This window comes from Loxodonta africana, chromosome 22 (assembly GCF_030014295.1).
Source record: "Loxodonta africana isolate mLoxAfr1 chromosome 22, mLoxAfr1.hap2, whole genome shotgun sequence".
NCBI classification, from domain to species: Eukaryota; Metazoa; Chordata; class Mammalia; order Proboscidea; family Elephantidae; genus Loxodonta; species Loxodonta africana.
The window spans coordinates 32,349,056-32,367,054 of record NC_087363.1 but is presented as its reverse complement, the minus strand read 5'-3'; the positions used below and the strand labels follow the sequence as shown (position 1 = coordinate 32,367,054).

Genomic DNA, 17,999 nt, shown 5'->3' with positions numbered 1-17,999 from the left:
TTAAAAATATATGTTAACACATGTACGTATGTATCTACATATTCCCCCCATGCTAGAAATAATCATTTACAAAATGGAAAAGAGGTATTATTCAAACTATTAAAAAATTTGAAAAATTCTCCAAATCAATCTAAAAAGAGACGTGCAGAACTGATACAGAAAGGCCTACAAAACTTCATGAAAAGAAATACCACTTTGGAGAGAGGACGTTCACGAGTAGGCAAGTCAATGTTATAAGGTTATCAATTTGTCCTGTTTTAATTTATAAAATTCATGCACTCGCTGTCAATATTCTAAAGGGACTTGGACGGAAGCTTGACTATGTATTTTAATTTTTATCTGGAAGAATAAATAGTAAAGAAGAACAAAGAAAGTATTGGTAGGAAAAAGAGAAGGAATACTGGTGGTGAAATTTTATTTCCAGATTTTGAAATGTAATATAAAGCTACCCATTGCTGTCGAGTCGATTCTGACTCATAGCGACCCTATAGGACAGAGTAGAACTGCCCCATAGGGTTTGCAAGGAGCTCCTGGTGAATTTGAGCTACTGACCTTTTGGTTAGCAGCCACAGCTTTTAACCACTACACCACCAGGGTTTCCTATAAAGCTATAGTAACTTAAACACTTTGGAACCATATGTATCATTAGAACAAAACAGAACATCCAGAAATAAACTCAGATGTATGTGAATATGTATATGTAGGATAATACCAAACTTTCAGAGACGATAATAGGATGCTTTCAGTGAAGAAAGGCTAAATTATTAATGAAGGATGCTAATGGGTTTAGTTCTTTAAAAATAATTTTTTATTTCATATCATACTTCAATGTATATTTTGAATGAAAAATTAATGCATGATACCAGGAAAAAACAGGTATTTTTAGAATCTGGTGATGGGAAATGCTTTTTAAGTAGTAACACAAAATGCAAAGCATGTAAAAGAAACATAACGGTCTTGTCTCAATTAAATTTGAAGCTATGCCATAATTTCCTTGCATAAATTTCAAAGGGGGAATGACCAACAAGGAAAAAAATTGTCATATTCAAAGTTAACAGTTTGTATCCTTAAATATCTAAGTAGCTCTTATGTATCAATATGAAGACAACCCCCCACAGAAGACTGAACAGAGAACTTTAATAGTTTACAAATAAATGAGAATGTAAATCAGTAAATGAGAACAATTCAATCATGCTAGTCATCAGTGAATATTCTTGAACCAATGCTATATATTAAAAAAAAATTTTTTTTTAAATTTTATTCCATATCAGATCAGTTTAGATGAATACGAATGTGAATGTCTACTGTTGCTGACAGTGTAGGAAAATGAGAATTCTCATTGCTAATGGTGGCAAGTGTAAATTGCTAGTCTTTCAGAAGATGTTTTGTAAAACCTTAAACGTATGTAAACTCTTTACCCCATAAATTCTGTTTCTAGTAGTTATCCCAAAGAAAACAAAAATGTGCCCAAAGATATTCTCATGTAGTTTTTTAAAACTTTTTATTTTTAATTAATTACGGATTTACAGGAAGTTGGAAAGATAGTACCAGAGATGCCGTGTACCCTTCACCCAGCTTCGCCCAATGGTAGCTTCTTGTGTAACTATAGTACAAGGTCAAAACCAAGAAATTGGCATTAATATAATGTGAGTGTATAGTTCTATGGCATTTAATCATGTGTAGATTCCTTTAACCATTATCATAATCAAGATACAGAACTATTTCATCGCCATAAAGATCTTCTTGCTACCTCTTTATAGTCCCGGCAACCTACCTTCCCCCACTCCACTACCTCTAATCCTTGGAAGCCACTGATCTGTCTCCATCTTTATAATTCTGTCATTTCGAGAGCATTATATAAATGGAATCTTATAGCATGTGACCTTTCGAGATTGGGGCTGTTACAAATCAAGCTGTTGTGAACATTTGTGCATAGGTTTTGTGTAGATGTAAATTTTCATTTCTTTGGGTTAAATGCCTAGGAATGAGATTGCTAGGTGGTATGGTAATGTTATGTTTAGTTCTTAAAAAACTTGCAGGTAGTTTTCTAAAGTGGATGTGTCATTTTACATTTCCACCAACGGTGTATGAGCTATGTAGTTTCTCTGCATCCTCACCAGCATTTGGTATTGTCACTGTTTTTTATTTTAGCTGTTTTAGTAAGTGTGTAGTGATATCTCATCATGGTCTTAATTTGCATTTCCTTAATGACTAGTGATGTTGAACATCTTTTCATGTGCTTATTTGCCATTCGTGTATCCTCTTCGGTGAAGTGTTCCTTTGTGTCTTTTCCCGATTTTCTAATTGGATTGTTTGGTTTTTTCCTGTTGAGTTTAGAGGGTTCTTTATAAATTCTAAACGTGCGTCATTTGTCAGATGTGTGGTTTGTAAAAATTTTCTCCCAGTCTATAGCTTTTCACCCCTCTGACAGGATCTTTTCAGTCTCTTTCCACAGATGCAGTCGATTTGATTCCTGTGTATTCCCTCTGCTGAGGTGCACGTGTATAGTCAGTCATCTTTTATGTTGTTGAAAAAAGGTATTTGCAATGAATAAGGCATCGGTCTTTCAGAATTCTATCCTGCTATCTCTGGAGTCATTTCTGTTACCAAGGCCATATTTTCCAGCTACTGATCCTTCTTTGTTTCTAACTTTTGCATTCCAATCACTAGTAATTATCAAGACATCTTGATGGCATGTGTGATCAATTTCTGACTGCAGAACTTGATAACAATCTTCCATTTCATCATCTTTGGCATTAGTGGTTGGTGTGTAAATTTGAATAATAATCACCTTAACTGATCTTCCTCGAAGGCGTATGGATATTATCCCATCACCGACAGCCTTGTACTTCAGGATAGTTCTTGAGATGTTCTTTTTGACAATGAATGGGATGCCGTTCCTCTTCAATTTGTCATTCCCAGCATAGTAGACCATATGATTGTTCAATTCACAATGGCCAATACCAGTCCATTTTAGCTCACTAGTGCCTGGGATATCAATCTTTATGCATTCCATTTTATTTTTGATAACTTCCAATTTTGCTGGATTCATACTTCTCGTACATTCCACGTTCTGATTATTAATGGATGTTGGCAGCTGTTTTTTTCCTTTTGCGTTGTGACCCATCAGCAGATGAAGTTCCCGAAAGCTTTACTCCACCCATGTCATTGAGGTCGACTCTACTTTGAGGCGGTAGTTCTTCACCAGCTGTATTTTGAGTGCCTCCTAACCTGAGGGGCTCATCTTCCAACATTCTATCAGATAATGTTTGCTACTATTCATAAGGTTTTCACTGGCCAATTTTTTCAGAAGTAGACTGCCAGGTCCTTCTTCCTAGTCTGTCTTAGTCTGGAAACTCTGCTGGAACCTGTCCACCATGGGTGACCATACTGCTTTTTGAAATACCAGAGGCATAGCTTCCAGCATCACAGTAAGACACAAGCCAGCACAATACAACAAACTGACAGACCATTGAAAAATGCCTCATAATGTGGTGAAGTGTAGGTTCTTTTACTACATTTATTCTTTTGTTTCTTTAGCACATATTTGTTCCATGTCTACAAGGCTAACTTTCCTAGGCACTGAGGATCAGTGATGAACAAGATAGACAGACCCCAGCCCAATTCTGTTTTAGAAGTAGAGACTAAAACTAAACAAATAACAGATGGTGATAAGAATAGGGTAGGAGCTGGAGGTAGCCCTGTACGTGGGGGTAATAACAAGGGAAAAGGATTTCTCAGACAGGCTCATTTGAAGCAGTAACCCAAACAAAGGACATGAATGAGTGAGCTGTGGGAATAGCTGGGGAATGGCATTTCAGGAGACGAGCAGCAGATGTAAGGGTCCTGAGACAGGAACGATTTTGGAATGTTCCAGGACCACAAAGGCACAAATACAACAAATACGGCTGGAGTGCATTGAGAGGCGGAAAGAGTGGTGTGAGATGAGTCTGGAGAGGTAGAGAGGAGCCGGATATCAAAGATCTTAATAAGGTTTTTATTTTATTCAAAGAAGAGTGGGAAACAATTCCCTCTTTAATGGACATTGTTATTTTTATTTGAATGATGTATATCCTATTCTGTTCTTGTAATGATCAGCCTTAAAATTTCTCCTTTTCTTTTTATGTAAATATATTCCTCTCAGATAATACAAAACATTTTTATTCCTCCATATTGTCCCTTAACTTTACCAATTTCCATGTTGAAGACAACTGGGTATTTTTCTCCATAATCAACGCATATTTAGACTTAAGTGTAAGTCTTCTTTTCCTTTTCTTCTACTTTTTCTATTCCTCAGCTTCCTTTTGAATTAGTTTTTTATTTTTCTTGAGTGCAGTCTCTAGAAATTCTTTCAGTGACGTTGTTTTGCAGGTAAGCTTTGTGGGCTTTTACAATATGAAAACGCTTTACTTTATCCTCATGATTGAATACCAGCATGGCTGGCAAGAGAATGCAATGTTCTTAATTATATTTTCAGTGTCTTCTGGTATCCATTGTTTCTGATGAAAGCATGTCTTTGGAGTCTCACTTCTCTTAGTTAATTTGTGTTTTATTTTATCTTTATCTGGAATTTTTAGCATTTTTTTTATTATCTATGTTCTGAAATTTTACCATGATGTTTCTGGCATGAACCTTTTCTAATTATCTTGAATGTATCTTAATCAGATCTTTCAGTCTAAAGGCCTATGTTTTCATCTCTATGAAAATCTTTTTTTGTTTGTTTTTCTCCCTTAATATTCATTCGTATTCTCTCTCTCTGCCTCTTTCCTTCCCTCTCCCTCTTTATCTCTCATCCTGTAATTCCTAGTGGGTACATATTGTAGCTTATAGATCTGCTTTCTGAGTTTCTAAACTTTCTTTTCATATTTCCCATATCTAGTTGTGCTTCATTTTGGAAGGATACTTCTGCTTGATTTTTCATTTCACTAAATCATTCTTCATCTTTTGCTGTTCATCCAGTGTGCTACTGGGGTTGTTTTGTTTTAAATTCAAAGATTACATTTGTACAGTGCGATTTCAAATCTTTTTTTTTTTTTTACTTAGGAGAGCACCATTTTCTTGCGTCTCTTGTAATTTATTTATTCTAGAGTCTTACTCGATTTCATATTTTTATTCTGTTTCCTTAGGTTTTGGGGCTTCTGTTTGTTGAGTTTGATGCATTTCTTTCGTGGTCGTACTTTTCCTTGGTTGTAGTGATTCTTAGTTGTTAGAGCATCATTTTATTTTATTTTTCTTCTTCCCGATCTGTAAATGCTGTTTTTCTTTACCACAGGTAACCTTAGTGATGGTGGGGGAGAGCCAGAATGTGTTGCCTGAAGGTATGTGCCAGTAATTGGTCTTATAAGTATGGGGGCTCTGTGTCTCCCGGGTGCTGGTCATTGGCACACTGCCCTGCATCTCTGACTCTCACTGCTTCTGCTTGGAGCCAGGTAGTCAAGTTTCCCGTTGTTGGCACAGACCAGGCGGGCAAGTGGACAGGTCAGCTCTCCTTGAAGCTCCCGCTATGCTGTCTGAATCAAATACCATTTTAGTTGTTCCAGGCCCCCTTCTGCTCCCATCATCCTCTGGGCCACCTCTACCTTTTGCAGTAGACTTTTCCTGCTCTTATTTTCAGTAATAATTCTCCACTCAACCCAATTCATCTGCTTACTATTACTCATGGATTTTCTCTTGATTTGTGTTGCACTGTAGAAGATAGAATAGGGTCACTATGAGTCAAAATCGATTAAAAGATAACGAGTTTATAGAAAACTCTTCTTGTTTTTCAGCACTATTGTGCATTTTAAAAAGCTTTCTCCTCCAATGCTAGAAAGAATTCTATGATACTGGAATTAGAGTAAGAGATATTAGTATGAACTTATCTTTATTTTAATATGTATGCAGGTAGATTCAAAAATAACTGTAGATATATGTATATACATGGGTTAGTGTATACACATACATTTCCTAGCCAGGTTCACTGAGAGGACCTAGAAGTGGCAACACCCCAGTAGCAATGAGCACACTTAGTGCCCAGATCTTCATTTCTAAATACTACTCTTCAATAAAAGGAGTTAGCTCCCTTGGAAAAATAGCTCATTCTAGGGCAGGGACAGGGAAATACAAGATAAACCTGGCATATATGATAGCACCAGAAGGTAAGGAAGTGCTAAAAAGAGGAAGGCGTTTAGAGGGTAGTGATGGAACACGTCAGAAAGAAGCAGGAGCCAACCTGAAAGAGCTCCCAATGCCCAAAGCTGGAACAGTTTTACCAACAAGATAAATAATAAAAAAAAAAAATTTTTTTTTTTTTTTTTTTATTAAGGAGCTTAACCACAATGGTTAAGCGCTTGGCTGCTAAATGAAAGGTAGGCAGTTTGAACCTACCAGTGGCTCTGTGGGAGAAAAAACATGAAGATCTGCTCCTGTAAAGAGTACAGCCTAGGAAACCCGATGGGGCAGTTCTACTTTCTCCTATAGGGTCACTGTGAGTCAAAATCAACTCAACAACACATAAAAAAATTGGCTTATAACCTCAGGAACAGATAACCATCCATAAATCTATACTGATATAAATAAATAAATGGGGAGGAGGATCTTCTCTACCAAGCAGAAAATTTTTAATTAATAAATGTAGAAGGATTGAGGGAAATATAAAATCACCATTGGAACACCACAGTTGCAGACAGGATCCACTGATGGATTTTGGGGTAGAACCTTAAGGAGAAATAATTTGGATAGCCTCAAAGTACCTCCCCCAAATATTTTATGAATTACTGTGGTAGTTTTAACATCTGTCCTCAGATCTTTGATCTTCACTTTTTTAGGAGATGGGGCTTAATTCCCCTCCCCTTGGGTATGGGGCGGACCTAATGACTCACTTATAATAGAGCTTGAAGAGGGAAAGATAGTTACTTTACAGTGATCAACGTTAATGTTACCAGTGAGTAGCCATGTTGGTGTCATGCTCCCACTGATATGATGCGGTGAGAAGGCTCTTCCTTCACCTCTGGGTCTTCTTCCCCAAAACCCGTAGCACCTGTGTAATCATTAGAAACATCAGACAAACACAAATTGAGGGACATCTTACAAAATATTTGACCGTCACTCTTTGTTAGGGTCATGAAAGACAAAGAAAGGCGAGAGAGTCACAAATTGGAGGAGACTAAGGAGACATGACAACCAAATGCATTATAGCCCTGTTATGGATTGAATCTTGGAACATAAAAAGGATACTAGTGGAAAAACTGGGGAAATCCTACGACATTTGGTAGTTTAGTTAATAGTATTGTACCAGTGCTAATTTGTTAGTTTTGATGATTATACCATGGTTATGTAAGATGTTAACATCAGGAAAAGCTGGGTGAAGGGTATACCAGGACTCTCTATTATCTTTGGAACTCTTGTCTAAGTCCAAAATTATTTCAGAGTAAAAAGTTGTAATAGTTGTCTCCCCACACTCTCCAATTTGGGGGAAGAGAGGATAGAAAAGCATGTCCAGTCCTTCATCTTAATCCAGTAAGTATTTTTTCATTATTAAAGAAAAAAATTGCAAAATAATGACAATTTTTTTTATTGTGGTAGTATATATATAACAAAAAGTTTGCCATTTTAACCATTTTTAAGTGTACAATTCAGTGGCATTAATTACTGTGACCATATTGTGCAACAATCATCACCATCCGTTTCCGAAAGATTTTCGTCACCCCAAATAGAAAACCTCTTAGCCTATCTTCAGCCCCTGGTAACCACTAATAGACTTTGGTCCCTGTGCATATGCCTATTCTATATTTATTCTACCACATAAGTGGGATCATAGAATATTTATCCTTTTGTATTTGACTTAGGTCACCCAATGTAATGCTTTCAAGGTTTGTCCATGTTGAAACATGCATCAGAACTTCATTTATCTTTATGGCTGAATAATATTCCATTCTATGTATGTATTACATTTTGTTTATCTGTTCACCTGTTGATGGACACTTGGGTTGTTTCCACCTTTTGGCTGTTGTGAATAATGCTGCAGTGAACACTGGTGTACAAGTATCTGTTTGAGTCCCTGCTTGCAACTCTTTTGCGTATATACATAAGAGTGGAATTGCTGAGTAATTCTGGAGTCCCTGCGTGGTGCAGACAGTTAATGCACTTGACTGCTAACCGAAAGGTTGGCGGTTTGAGTCCAACCAAAGATTCCTCGGAAGAAAAGCCCGATGATCTACTTCTGAAAAATCACCTGTTGGAAATCCTATGAAACACAGTTCTACTCGGACATACGTGAGTTCACCATAAGTTGGAGTAGACTGGACATCGCCTGATTTAATTAGTATCGTCATTCTATGTTTAACTTTCGGAGGAACTGCCAAATTGTTTTCCACAGCGGCTGCATCATCTTACCTTCCCACCAGCAGTGGATAAGTGTTCCAGTTTCTCTACATCTTCACCAACACTTGTTATATCTATTTTTCTGATAATAGCCATCCCAGTGAGAGTGAAGTGTATCTTACTGTTTTTTTTTTCTTCGTGCCTTTCATTTTCATTTCCCTAATGGAGCCCTTCTGCTGCAGTGGTTAAGAACTTGGCTGCTAACCAAAAGGTGGGCAGTTTGAATCCACCAGCCACCCCCTGGAAGTCCTATGGAGCAGTTCTATTCTGTCCTGTCGGGCTGCTATGAGTCAGCATTGACTTGACGACAATGGGTTTGGGTTTGGGTTTGGAATGATTGATGATGTTGAGCATCTTTTTATATGCTTATTGGCCATTTGTACACCTTTTCTGGAGCAGTGTCTATCCAAGTCCTTTTGCCCATGTTTTTAATTGGAGTGTTTGTCTTTTTGTTGTTGAGTTGTAGGAATTCTTTATATATTCTGGCTGTTAAACCTTTATCAGCTATATGGTTACCCAAAATTTCTCCAATCTGTAGGTTGTCTATTTTCTTGATAAAGTCCTTTGATGCACAAAGGTTTTTAATTTTGAAGTCCAGTTTACCTTTTTGTTGTTGTTGTTGCTTATGATTTTGGTGTCATATCTCAGGATCCTTGTCAAGAACTGAGTCTGTTTTCTTCTAAGAGTTTTATGGTTTTAGCTCTTATATTTAGGTCTTCGATCCATTTTGAGTTAATTTTTGTATATGGTGTGAGGTACGGGCACTTCGTTCTTTTGCATGTGGGTATCCAGTTGTCCCAGCACCATTTGCTGAAGAAATATTTTTTCCCTGTTGAATGGACTTGGTACCCGTGTTAAAAATCAGTTCACCGTATATGTGTATATTCCTTAACGTCTGCCTCTCCCACAGCTTCTTTCCCTCAAGTGCCCTTACGCCCTTACCTCGATGAGACCTGTGTCCTCACCTAGTCCTCCACACCCCCTTGTCACTTCTTGGTTTTACCTCCTTTCTTATCAGCTGAACTGAGTCATATACTTGTTGGGTACCGGTAAGTACCTTTATACCCAGCAAAAATAGGGCCCTTGTCTCATGAGCTGTACAGGTTATAGATTTGTATGTTTATTCAACAGCTTCACAACAGATGGAAGGAAAGTGTCTTCAGGGAGGAATGCCTTTTTCTGATTCATATTAAGGGGTCATATGGGCTAGAAGCAACCCCATTATCTGATACGATCAGCACCAATGTTGGAGTTTCAGTGATTAATAGAAAACATCAGTTAAACAGGGAATGGGTACACCTGAGAACTGGTAAACACACAGCTCCACTGTGGGAGCAAAGAAGAGTGGCTGTTTGAGAAATGAGCCCACCAGCCTTAAGGGTTCAGTGTGTCGTGGGCTTCTGCCACTATGTTTTGCTATTCCTTATACCTATTATACCCACAAGAACACTGTGAGGTGCAGTACGTATTTTAGGTGAGAGTAGACAAAGGCTTATAGAGAGTTAAGTGACCTGCCCCAGGTGGGACAGAAAGCTCCCCTTATTTCTAAAAAATGAAAAGAAAATATCAAGTTTGTTAGCAGTAGGCCCGTTTTCATATTTCTTTCCTTGGAGTTGAGGAGCTTAATGAACAATGACTTGGTACAAAGGAGCTAGGGAAGCATATTTTTTTTCAGATCTTTTTATATCTATGTCTTGGATTTTGCTGGCAAATGCTTTACTGTTAAGAGCAGACTACCATTTTTAAAGGACAAAGTTGTGTTTCTGATCTTATTGTTTTATCCTAAGAGAAGAGGGACTTACAGGCGTTCAGAGAGTAACTTTGCAGAGGTGAGATTGAGCAGGGTTGGTGGTCATTTAAGATCTGACTGGCTGGAGGGTGTTTCAGGTGAAGGGAAGAAGATGGCCAAAGGCTTGGCTGAGGGGAGCGGCCAGGTTCCTAGTCAGATCTGTTACCCTGTGGCCCATGGAAAAACTTTGTAGGCAAGGTGTACGTGTACATTCTCATGCTTTTGCACACGGGAAAATGGTCCAGGACATCCATCCATTTTACAAAGGAACCTGTGTCCTTATCCCTCTCCTCTTTTCCCTATAAAAAGTTGGCTCACTACTGTGAAAGCTGGGCAGAGTAATTTATTCTGACATCAGTGAGATGAGATTTGTTGACTTTTCTCCCAAGAGACTGCCTTTTCCAGGAAGGATTTCACTTGCTTTGGTCCCAGACAGACTGACCCTTTTTTCTTTTCTCTCATCCTAGGCCAACACTGGACAAATTGATGACCCCCAAGAGCAGCACAGAGTCATCGGCAGTAACCTTGCCCTCGTTCAGGTGAATCTCCACTTTATCAGATTGATGAAGCTCCTTCCCCCTTTTTGAATCTGCACTAGGCCCACTCCAGGTAGGAAGGGTGAGGGCTAAGTGAGCTTGTATCCCTGCACTCAGACCCCATTACTTTGGGTAAAGTCAAATTCTTTACCCCTCGCTGACCATGACTCTTCCTCCTAAAACCCTTTTGAAGATTTTCCCTTGTCCAAGTGTGAGCCTAGATGGCCTGGCCCCTGCCCACCTCACAGTCCTCATTTGCAGTCAGCACCCGCCCCCCACACACACATACACAACCTTCTTGGGGTCCTCATCTTTGTCTGTACCTCAAATGCTTCACACTCTCCTCAGACTTAAACTTCCTTCTGTCAGATGCTTACTGGGCTAAGTTTCTATCCTGTGAGCCTATCAGAGTCAGGAAGCCTAAGACCAGAGATGAGGGAGACATTGGCTCCAACACATGCGGAGAAGATGGGCATCAACCTAAGCAGGAAATAGCTTTATTTTAGAACATATTTTTCATATGCATTTTTATTATTAATCTTTTAAGCTTTCATTTTACCTAGTCTGATAGGTAAAAAAAAATTGATCTCATTCATTCATTCACATATTCATTCATTTGGTGAGCATTTGAGAATAACTGCTGAGTGCTAGGCCGTGTTCTCAGACCTCGGGACCCCAGGAGAAAATAAAAAAACCAAACCCGTTGCTGTCAAGTCGATTCCGACTCATAGTGACCCTACAGAACAGAGTAGAACTGCTCCGTAGGGTTTCCAAGGAGTGCTTGGTGGATTCGAACTGCTGAGCTTTTGGTTAGCAGCCAGGCTCTTAACCACTACACCACCACGGTTTCCTAGACAGTGCTTGTCTTTTAATGGAGCCCTGGTACTAGTATTAATATTTGAGCAACATCTGAATTTGTCTCTCCATAACCTCACCAGCACTGAAAGTATTCTTCCAAACCACTTTTTGCATTTCCGTATACTGTATTTTTACTCAAGTAACGCATGCATTCTCCGTTTGTTTGCTAGCCACTTCCTCTCCCTGTGAAGTATTTTCACAAGTGCCGGTATGTTGGTTTTTTTTTTTTTACATCTTACTGTAAAAAAAAAAAAAAAAATTAGCATAGGGTGCTGATGAAAATACGTCACATCAGGAGGGAGCAGTTGACAAACGAATGTAGAAGGCAAGTGTTATTTGCGTAAAAATTACGGTATATGTATTTTTCCATAGATAATATATGGTATGATTTTCTGTGTTTTTTATACATAAAAAGCATTACACTGTACATGTAATACTGTCATTTGTTCTTTTAAGAATGACTTGATGAATGAATTCACGTAGAATAGAGCATGGCATATAGTAAGCAATAAGTATGTGCGCTAGTCATAACGATTGTTATCCTTATTACCTGGTTCTTTGTACACATGTACAAATGTTTCTCTGGGAAAGATGCTGGATCATAAGGTATGTGGATAATATACAGCCAAATTACCCCCAAAATTCCTGTACCAATTTTTACCACCATCAGTGTACGAGAACAATTTTTCCACGTATTTGTCACTATGTACTTTACATTATCAACCTTTTAAGCTTTCATTTTACCAAGTCTGACAGATTGAAGAAAAACTGTGTCTCATTCATTCATTTGTTGAGCATATGAGAGTACCTGCTGAGTGCTGGACTCTGTTCTCAGAGCTGGGAACTCCAGTACAAAATAAGGCGGTGTATCTTTTAGTGGAACCCTGGTGGCATAGTAATAAAGAGTTCGGCTGCTAACCAAAAGGTCAGCAGTTCAAATCTACCAGCCAGTCCTTGGAAATACTATGGGGTAGTTCAGCTCTGATAGGGTCGCTGTGAGCCGAAATCAACTTGATAGCAACAGGTTTGGTTTATCTTTTGATAGAGGAAGACCAACATCAGTTACAAATGAATAAGGTATCTTCAAATTGGGGTATAATTTTGAGTTTTCTTAATTTCTACGGAAGTCTTTTCATATATTTCTTAGCCATTTGTAATTCCTTTTCTGTGAGTTGCCTATATACATCTCTTATGCATTTTTCTGTCAGTTTATCTTTTTTTTTTTTTATTCGTAAGCTAGACTTACATATAACCCCAAACCAAACCCACTGCCATCAAGTTGATTCTGACTCGTAGCTACCCTATAGGGCAGAGTAGAGCTGCCCTATAGGGTTTCTAAGGCTATAAATCTTTACAGAAACAGGCTGCCACATCTTTCTCCCGTGGAGCAGCTGGTGGGTTCGAACCACTGACCTTTTGGTTAGCAGCCAAGCACTTTAACCTTTGCTTCACCAGGGCTCCTCTGGACTTACATATATGTTTGAAATATTTTGTATGTTATGTAAATATATTAGAAATATTTTCTCCCTGTGTATTCCTGTCTTTGAACTTCTATCATTTAGAAGTCATATTTAGACATACACATTTTATCTCTATTTTGCTGTATGGATTTCATGTGTTGTGTCTTTAGGAGACCTTTCTAATCCAAAGTCTTAGACATATTATTCTATATTTTCTTCTGTTTCCCACTTTGGATTTTTATGTTGAGGAGTGTGGGGGGGGGGGGGCGGGTAGGAAGAAGAGATCCATTTATTTTCCCCAAATATCCAGTTTCCCTTATCCTATTTATTTAATAGTCATCCGTTCCATACTGATTGCCATCTTTATTGTATTATACTTTCATATATTCATGATTCTTTTCCTGAATTCTGTCCTATCCTACTTGATCTATTTGTTTGTCTTCTGCCAGTACCATACTGTTTAATTACTATAGCTTTAAAATACATATTGATAATGAATGTGACAAATACTCCTCTTTGATTGTTTTTCTCAAAGTTGTCTTGGCGCATTTACTCATCCTTATGAAATTAAAAATCAGTTGTCAAGTGCCATGAAAAATCTTATTGGGACTTTGATTAGAACTACGTAAACTTGGGGAGCATCTTTTCATCTTTAAAAATGGCTTTTTCTCATCCATCTACCTGGTGGAGCTCTTTTTTTGTTCAACCTTCACTAATAAATGTTTCATTTGAGACATTCTGAATTAGGAGTGCCAGTACTGGTGTTCAGGTCTGGGGCACATCCTGGTACAGGATCTGTGCAAGCAACAGAGACATTGTCCTTACAAGGATAGAGCTGGGAGCTCAGGCCTGGGAGTGGGTGGGATTTCCCTGGAGGAGAACACAGAGAAAGGGAAAGTGCCAAGGAAGAAAAGTCCATGAGAGAGGCAGAAAGTGTGCAGGACGGCCTCAGAGGTTGTTCTGGGACCGCAGAGGTTCCCATTTTGGAAGCGTACTGCAGAGACGTGAGAGCGGTTTTGCTTGGAGCACTTAGAGGGGTTCCTGAACAGGAGACTGGGTGGCCTTGATGGAGTAGAAAATATAGATTGCACAATTAAAGGTGGTGTCTTACAAGGGTGTGAAGGTAGAAAGCAGTGGTTTCTAAGGGACCTGGCCTGAAGGAAGGTTTTGTGTCTTTTCCTGGGATGAGGGGCCTTTAGCAGTTGTAAGGGTGAGGAGAAGGAGGCAGTGGCTGGTGACATACCCTGCAGAGTCCCGAGGCGATGTAGTGAATGGAGGAGGGTAGTGCGCCAGGGGAACCTTGCTTCATGTTTCTGATTTCTGCCCTGACAGGTGCAGGCCACTGTCGTGGGGCTCCTGGCTGCTCTGGCCGCCCTGCTGCTGGGAGCTGTGTCCAGTGAGGAGGTGGACTTAGCAAAGATGGGGCTGCTGTGTGCCAGCAGTGTCCTCACTGCCTTCCTCGCCGCCTTGGCCTTAGGTGAGCTCACACCCCCCCCAGAATCCCCCTGCCAGCTGCTCGCCTGTCCACCTCTCCGGGGCTTTGTGCCCAGCTGACTGCTTTTTTCATTCTCGGAGATTCCAGAAACGGGGATGCCAAAGCAGGGCTTGAGGCATCCTGTAGGGGTGGGGAAGCATGCTAGGTTCTCACAACTGTCATGCGGGCAGGAGAGGAGGGCACACGCCCCTCTCCTGGGCAGGCTTGTGGGCCAGAGGGAGCTGCTGACTCTGCCCCTCCCCCTGCCCCGTTGTTGAAAGAAGTGGCCTTTGCTCTGCAGCCATGTTTTTCCTGTGGTCACTCTTGATCCACGCTAGCTGCTCTCTCACTCCATCTTCATACGTTTCTTGAGTCCAACTGCACTCCAGGCTCTGCAATCGCTCAGGCTTCAGGCTGGATTCCAGGTCTTCAGAGAAGCCTCTCCTGATCACCCTTTCAACAGTTCCATTCCCTTCCCCTTCCCCACTGCTGCATTCCCCACCGTCTCAGTCACCTAGTGCAGCTATAACAGAAATACCACAAGTGGATGGCTTTAACAAAGAGAAATGTATATCCTCACAGTAAAGTAGGCTAAAAGTCCAAATTCAGGGCATCAGCTCTCTGTCGGCTCTGGAGGATGGTCCTTATCTTCAGTCTTCCCCTGGTTGAGGAGCTTCTCAGGTGCAGGGACCCTAGGTCCAAAGGATGCGCTCTACTCCTGGTGCTGCTTTCTTGGTGGTATGAGGTCCCAACCCTCTGCTTGCCTCCCTTTTCTTTGATCTTCTGAGAGACAAAAGGTGGTACAGGCCACATCCCAGGGAGACTCCTCTTGCATTGGATGAGGGAGGTGACCTGAGTAAGGGTGCTGTTACAATCCCACCCTAATCTTTCTAAACAGAAAATTACAATCACAAAATGGAGGACAACCACATGATGCTGGAAATCATGGCTCACCCAAGTTGACACATATTTTTGGGGGGACATAATTCAATCCATGACACCCACCATATCACCGTTTTCCTTTTAGAGCACTTATGAGCATCCAAAATTATCTTGCATGGTTCTTTATTCATTTTCTGTCTCACCTACCTGCTCAAATGTTGGTTTCTTGAGAGCAGGGACCTAGTGTCTCCTATTATAGTGTCAGACACCACAAAGCAAACCCATTGCCGTCAAGTCGATTCCAACTCGTAGCGACCCTATAGGACAGAGTAGAACTGCCCCGTAGGGTTTCCAAGGAGCAGCTGATGGGTTCAAACCACTGACCTTTTGGTTAACAGCTGAGCTCTTAACCACTATGCCACCAGGGGTCCCATACATAGTAGGTGCTTAGTGAATGTCTATAGCGGCCAGAGACGGAGCCATTGCAGACATAATCTTGTCCTTAGGGAGGCACCCACTTTAGTGGGGAAGCCACAGTTGGCATGCCTATAGAGTATAGTGTCATTATTCAGTCTTCTATGTGCTAGTCACTGTTCAAGGTGCTGAGGATACACTGGTGAGCAAAGTGCACAAGGAACTTGTTGTTTGATTTGTATTTGTAGTGCAGAGGCAGACGGTAAATACGTGAGCACACAGGTAATTTCAGGTGAGTGTTGACTGTCACTCCGCACAGGTGGCCTTCTCTGGGAAACCCTCTGAAGTATCCTCCTTCCCCAGGCACACTTTACCTGAGGTTCCTGTTTTACTTAATTCCAAATGCTTGTTCATTTACTTGTTTACCATCTGTTCCCCACGCCGCAAGCGTGCATGCTATGTGAGCACAGGGCCCTATTTCTATTCTCAGCACTTAAAGCAGGGCAGAGCATCTAGCCAGCTCCTACAAGTTTGCTGAATGATGTGCTTTACCCTGCTTCCCTTCTGGGCCTGACTGAGTGCTGTGTCTCTGTATACCTTGCCAACAAGTGCCTTGTTTTTTGTGCGATACAAAAGGAACAAAGGGTAACTCCATGGAGTGACTTCTACTTACCTTCTATCCCCCATCTGATTGCTCATTAAGTATCTTTGATCTCAGGTGTCTGTAGGTCAAAACGGAGTTGTGTGGTGGATTCTTGCCCCTACTGGGAAGCCTACCAGTACATTCATGTGCTAGTACGTATGATCAAGATGGAGCTGGGACTCGAGAAAATGCAGGAAATACAGGAAAGCTCAATTACAGATGTGCAACCTGAGCTCCCCTGGTCTAGATGTTTGCTGACGACCACTCCAGGCCACATACCTGCATATGTGTACACAGAGGTTGGAGGCCGTTAGCAAGTGCGGCCAAAACATGGAGAGTGAATAGACCACACCTTCCAAAGAAGCAGAGCCTGGCAGACGTGTGGCATGAAGTCCGTTCTGAAAGTAATAAAATGCCAGGGCCTGTGGAGCACAACAGTGGTTAAGAGCTACGACTGCTCTCCAAGAGGTCGGCAGTTCAAATCCATGAGGCACTCGTTGGAAACTACAGGGCAGCTCTACTGTGTCCTATAGGGTCACTATGAGTTGGAATCGATTCGACAGCAATGGGGTTTTTTTTTTCTTTTGTGGAGCACACCATTCCTACATCCTCGTTTTACATATGGGGAAACTGAGGCCCAGAGACTGGAGACACTCATCAGCAGGAACCTATCATAGTTGTTCCAGAAATGTGTGAAAGTTCAGAAACAGTGCCAGGGCTCACAGTGCAGCCTGGAAGTGACTGTAACATAAAGCCAGGTGCCATCATCATCATGGTTAATCAACACCCCCAACCATTGATTTCCTTCATGCAGCCCTTCACTTAGACTGACATTTCAGGTCGTAGCCGTGGCTGGTGGTAGAAATCAGGCACCAGCTGCAGGTGATAATTTTAATTATTTTTTAGAATTACAGGATCCTGGGTAGTGTTAAATACCAATAGCCAAGGTACAAAGTATCTTCTTAAAGAAGTAAATAAAATTCTTTTGAATTAAGTGCTAGGAGGTGATGTAGTGGGGTAGAAAGGTGAGCTGTGTTGTTAACTTTCTGAAACAGTCAGAACCAAGTGGAATTTCAGAGATATGGTACCAAAAAGATTGACCACTCAGCTCTCTGACTGTGTCTGACAGCTAGCTGTTCTGCAGTCGTCACTAAGGGCACTCTCAGCCCCCACCTGGGTGCTGCAAGCTTGAGGGATGTGACTTGAGGGCTCCTCACAGCCTTGCTCATGGCCTTAGCACTGCACTGCCTGTTAAGGTCCTTATACCTCCTTCTTCCCTTCTTTCCCTCTTTACTCCCCAGGGTCCAGCCAACATGGCGCTCTGGCCATTCCCAGTTCCCTGCCTCCCTCTCCATTCCCAAGAACAGGCTTGGCCCTACTCATCAGGCACTCTAATCCCACCTTGGCGTCTGCTTCTCAGAGGATCTGGACAGACAAGGGAGGCCTGTACCCAGTCCCTCGGGCACCATTGCTCGGAGCAGTTTTGGAGTAGCCTTCAAAGCAGCAGTGGGCTGCGAGCCCATGTCTTAGTAGTTACAGGTGACCTGCCTTGGCTCGCTTCCTAGTTGGCTGGAGGGTATCA

At 41.0% G+C, this 17,999-nt stretch overlaps 1 protein-coding gene across 6 annotated transcripts in view; it reads left to right on the top strand.

The window, feature by feature from the left end:
- The window catches only part of SLC41A3 (solute carrier family 41 member 3), a 77,557-nt gene that overhangs the window by 45,044 nt on the left and 14,514 nt on the right, over window positions 1-17,999 (top strand). For all 6 annotated transcript variants that reach the window (XM_003409722.4, XM_023547843.2, XM_023547844.2 and 3 more), the window contains 2 exons: window positions 10,618-10,689; window positions 14,337-14,481. In XM_003409722.4, coding sequence (XP_003409770.1) covers window positions 10,618-10,689; window positions 14,337-14,481 — 217 coding nt within the window. The remainder of the gene's footprint in view (window positions 1-10,617; window positions 10,690-14,336; window positions 14,482-17,999) is intronic.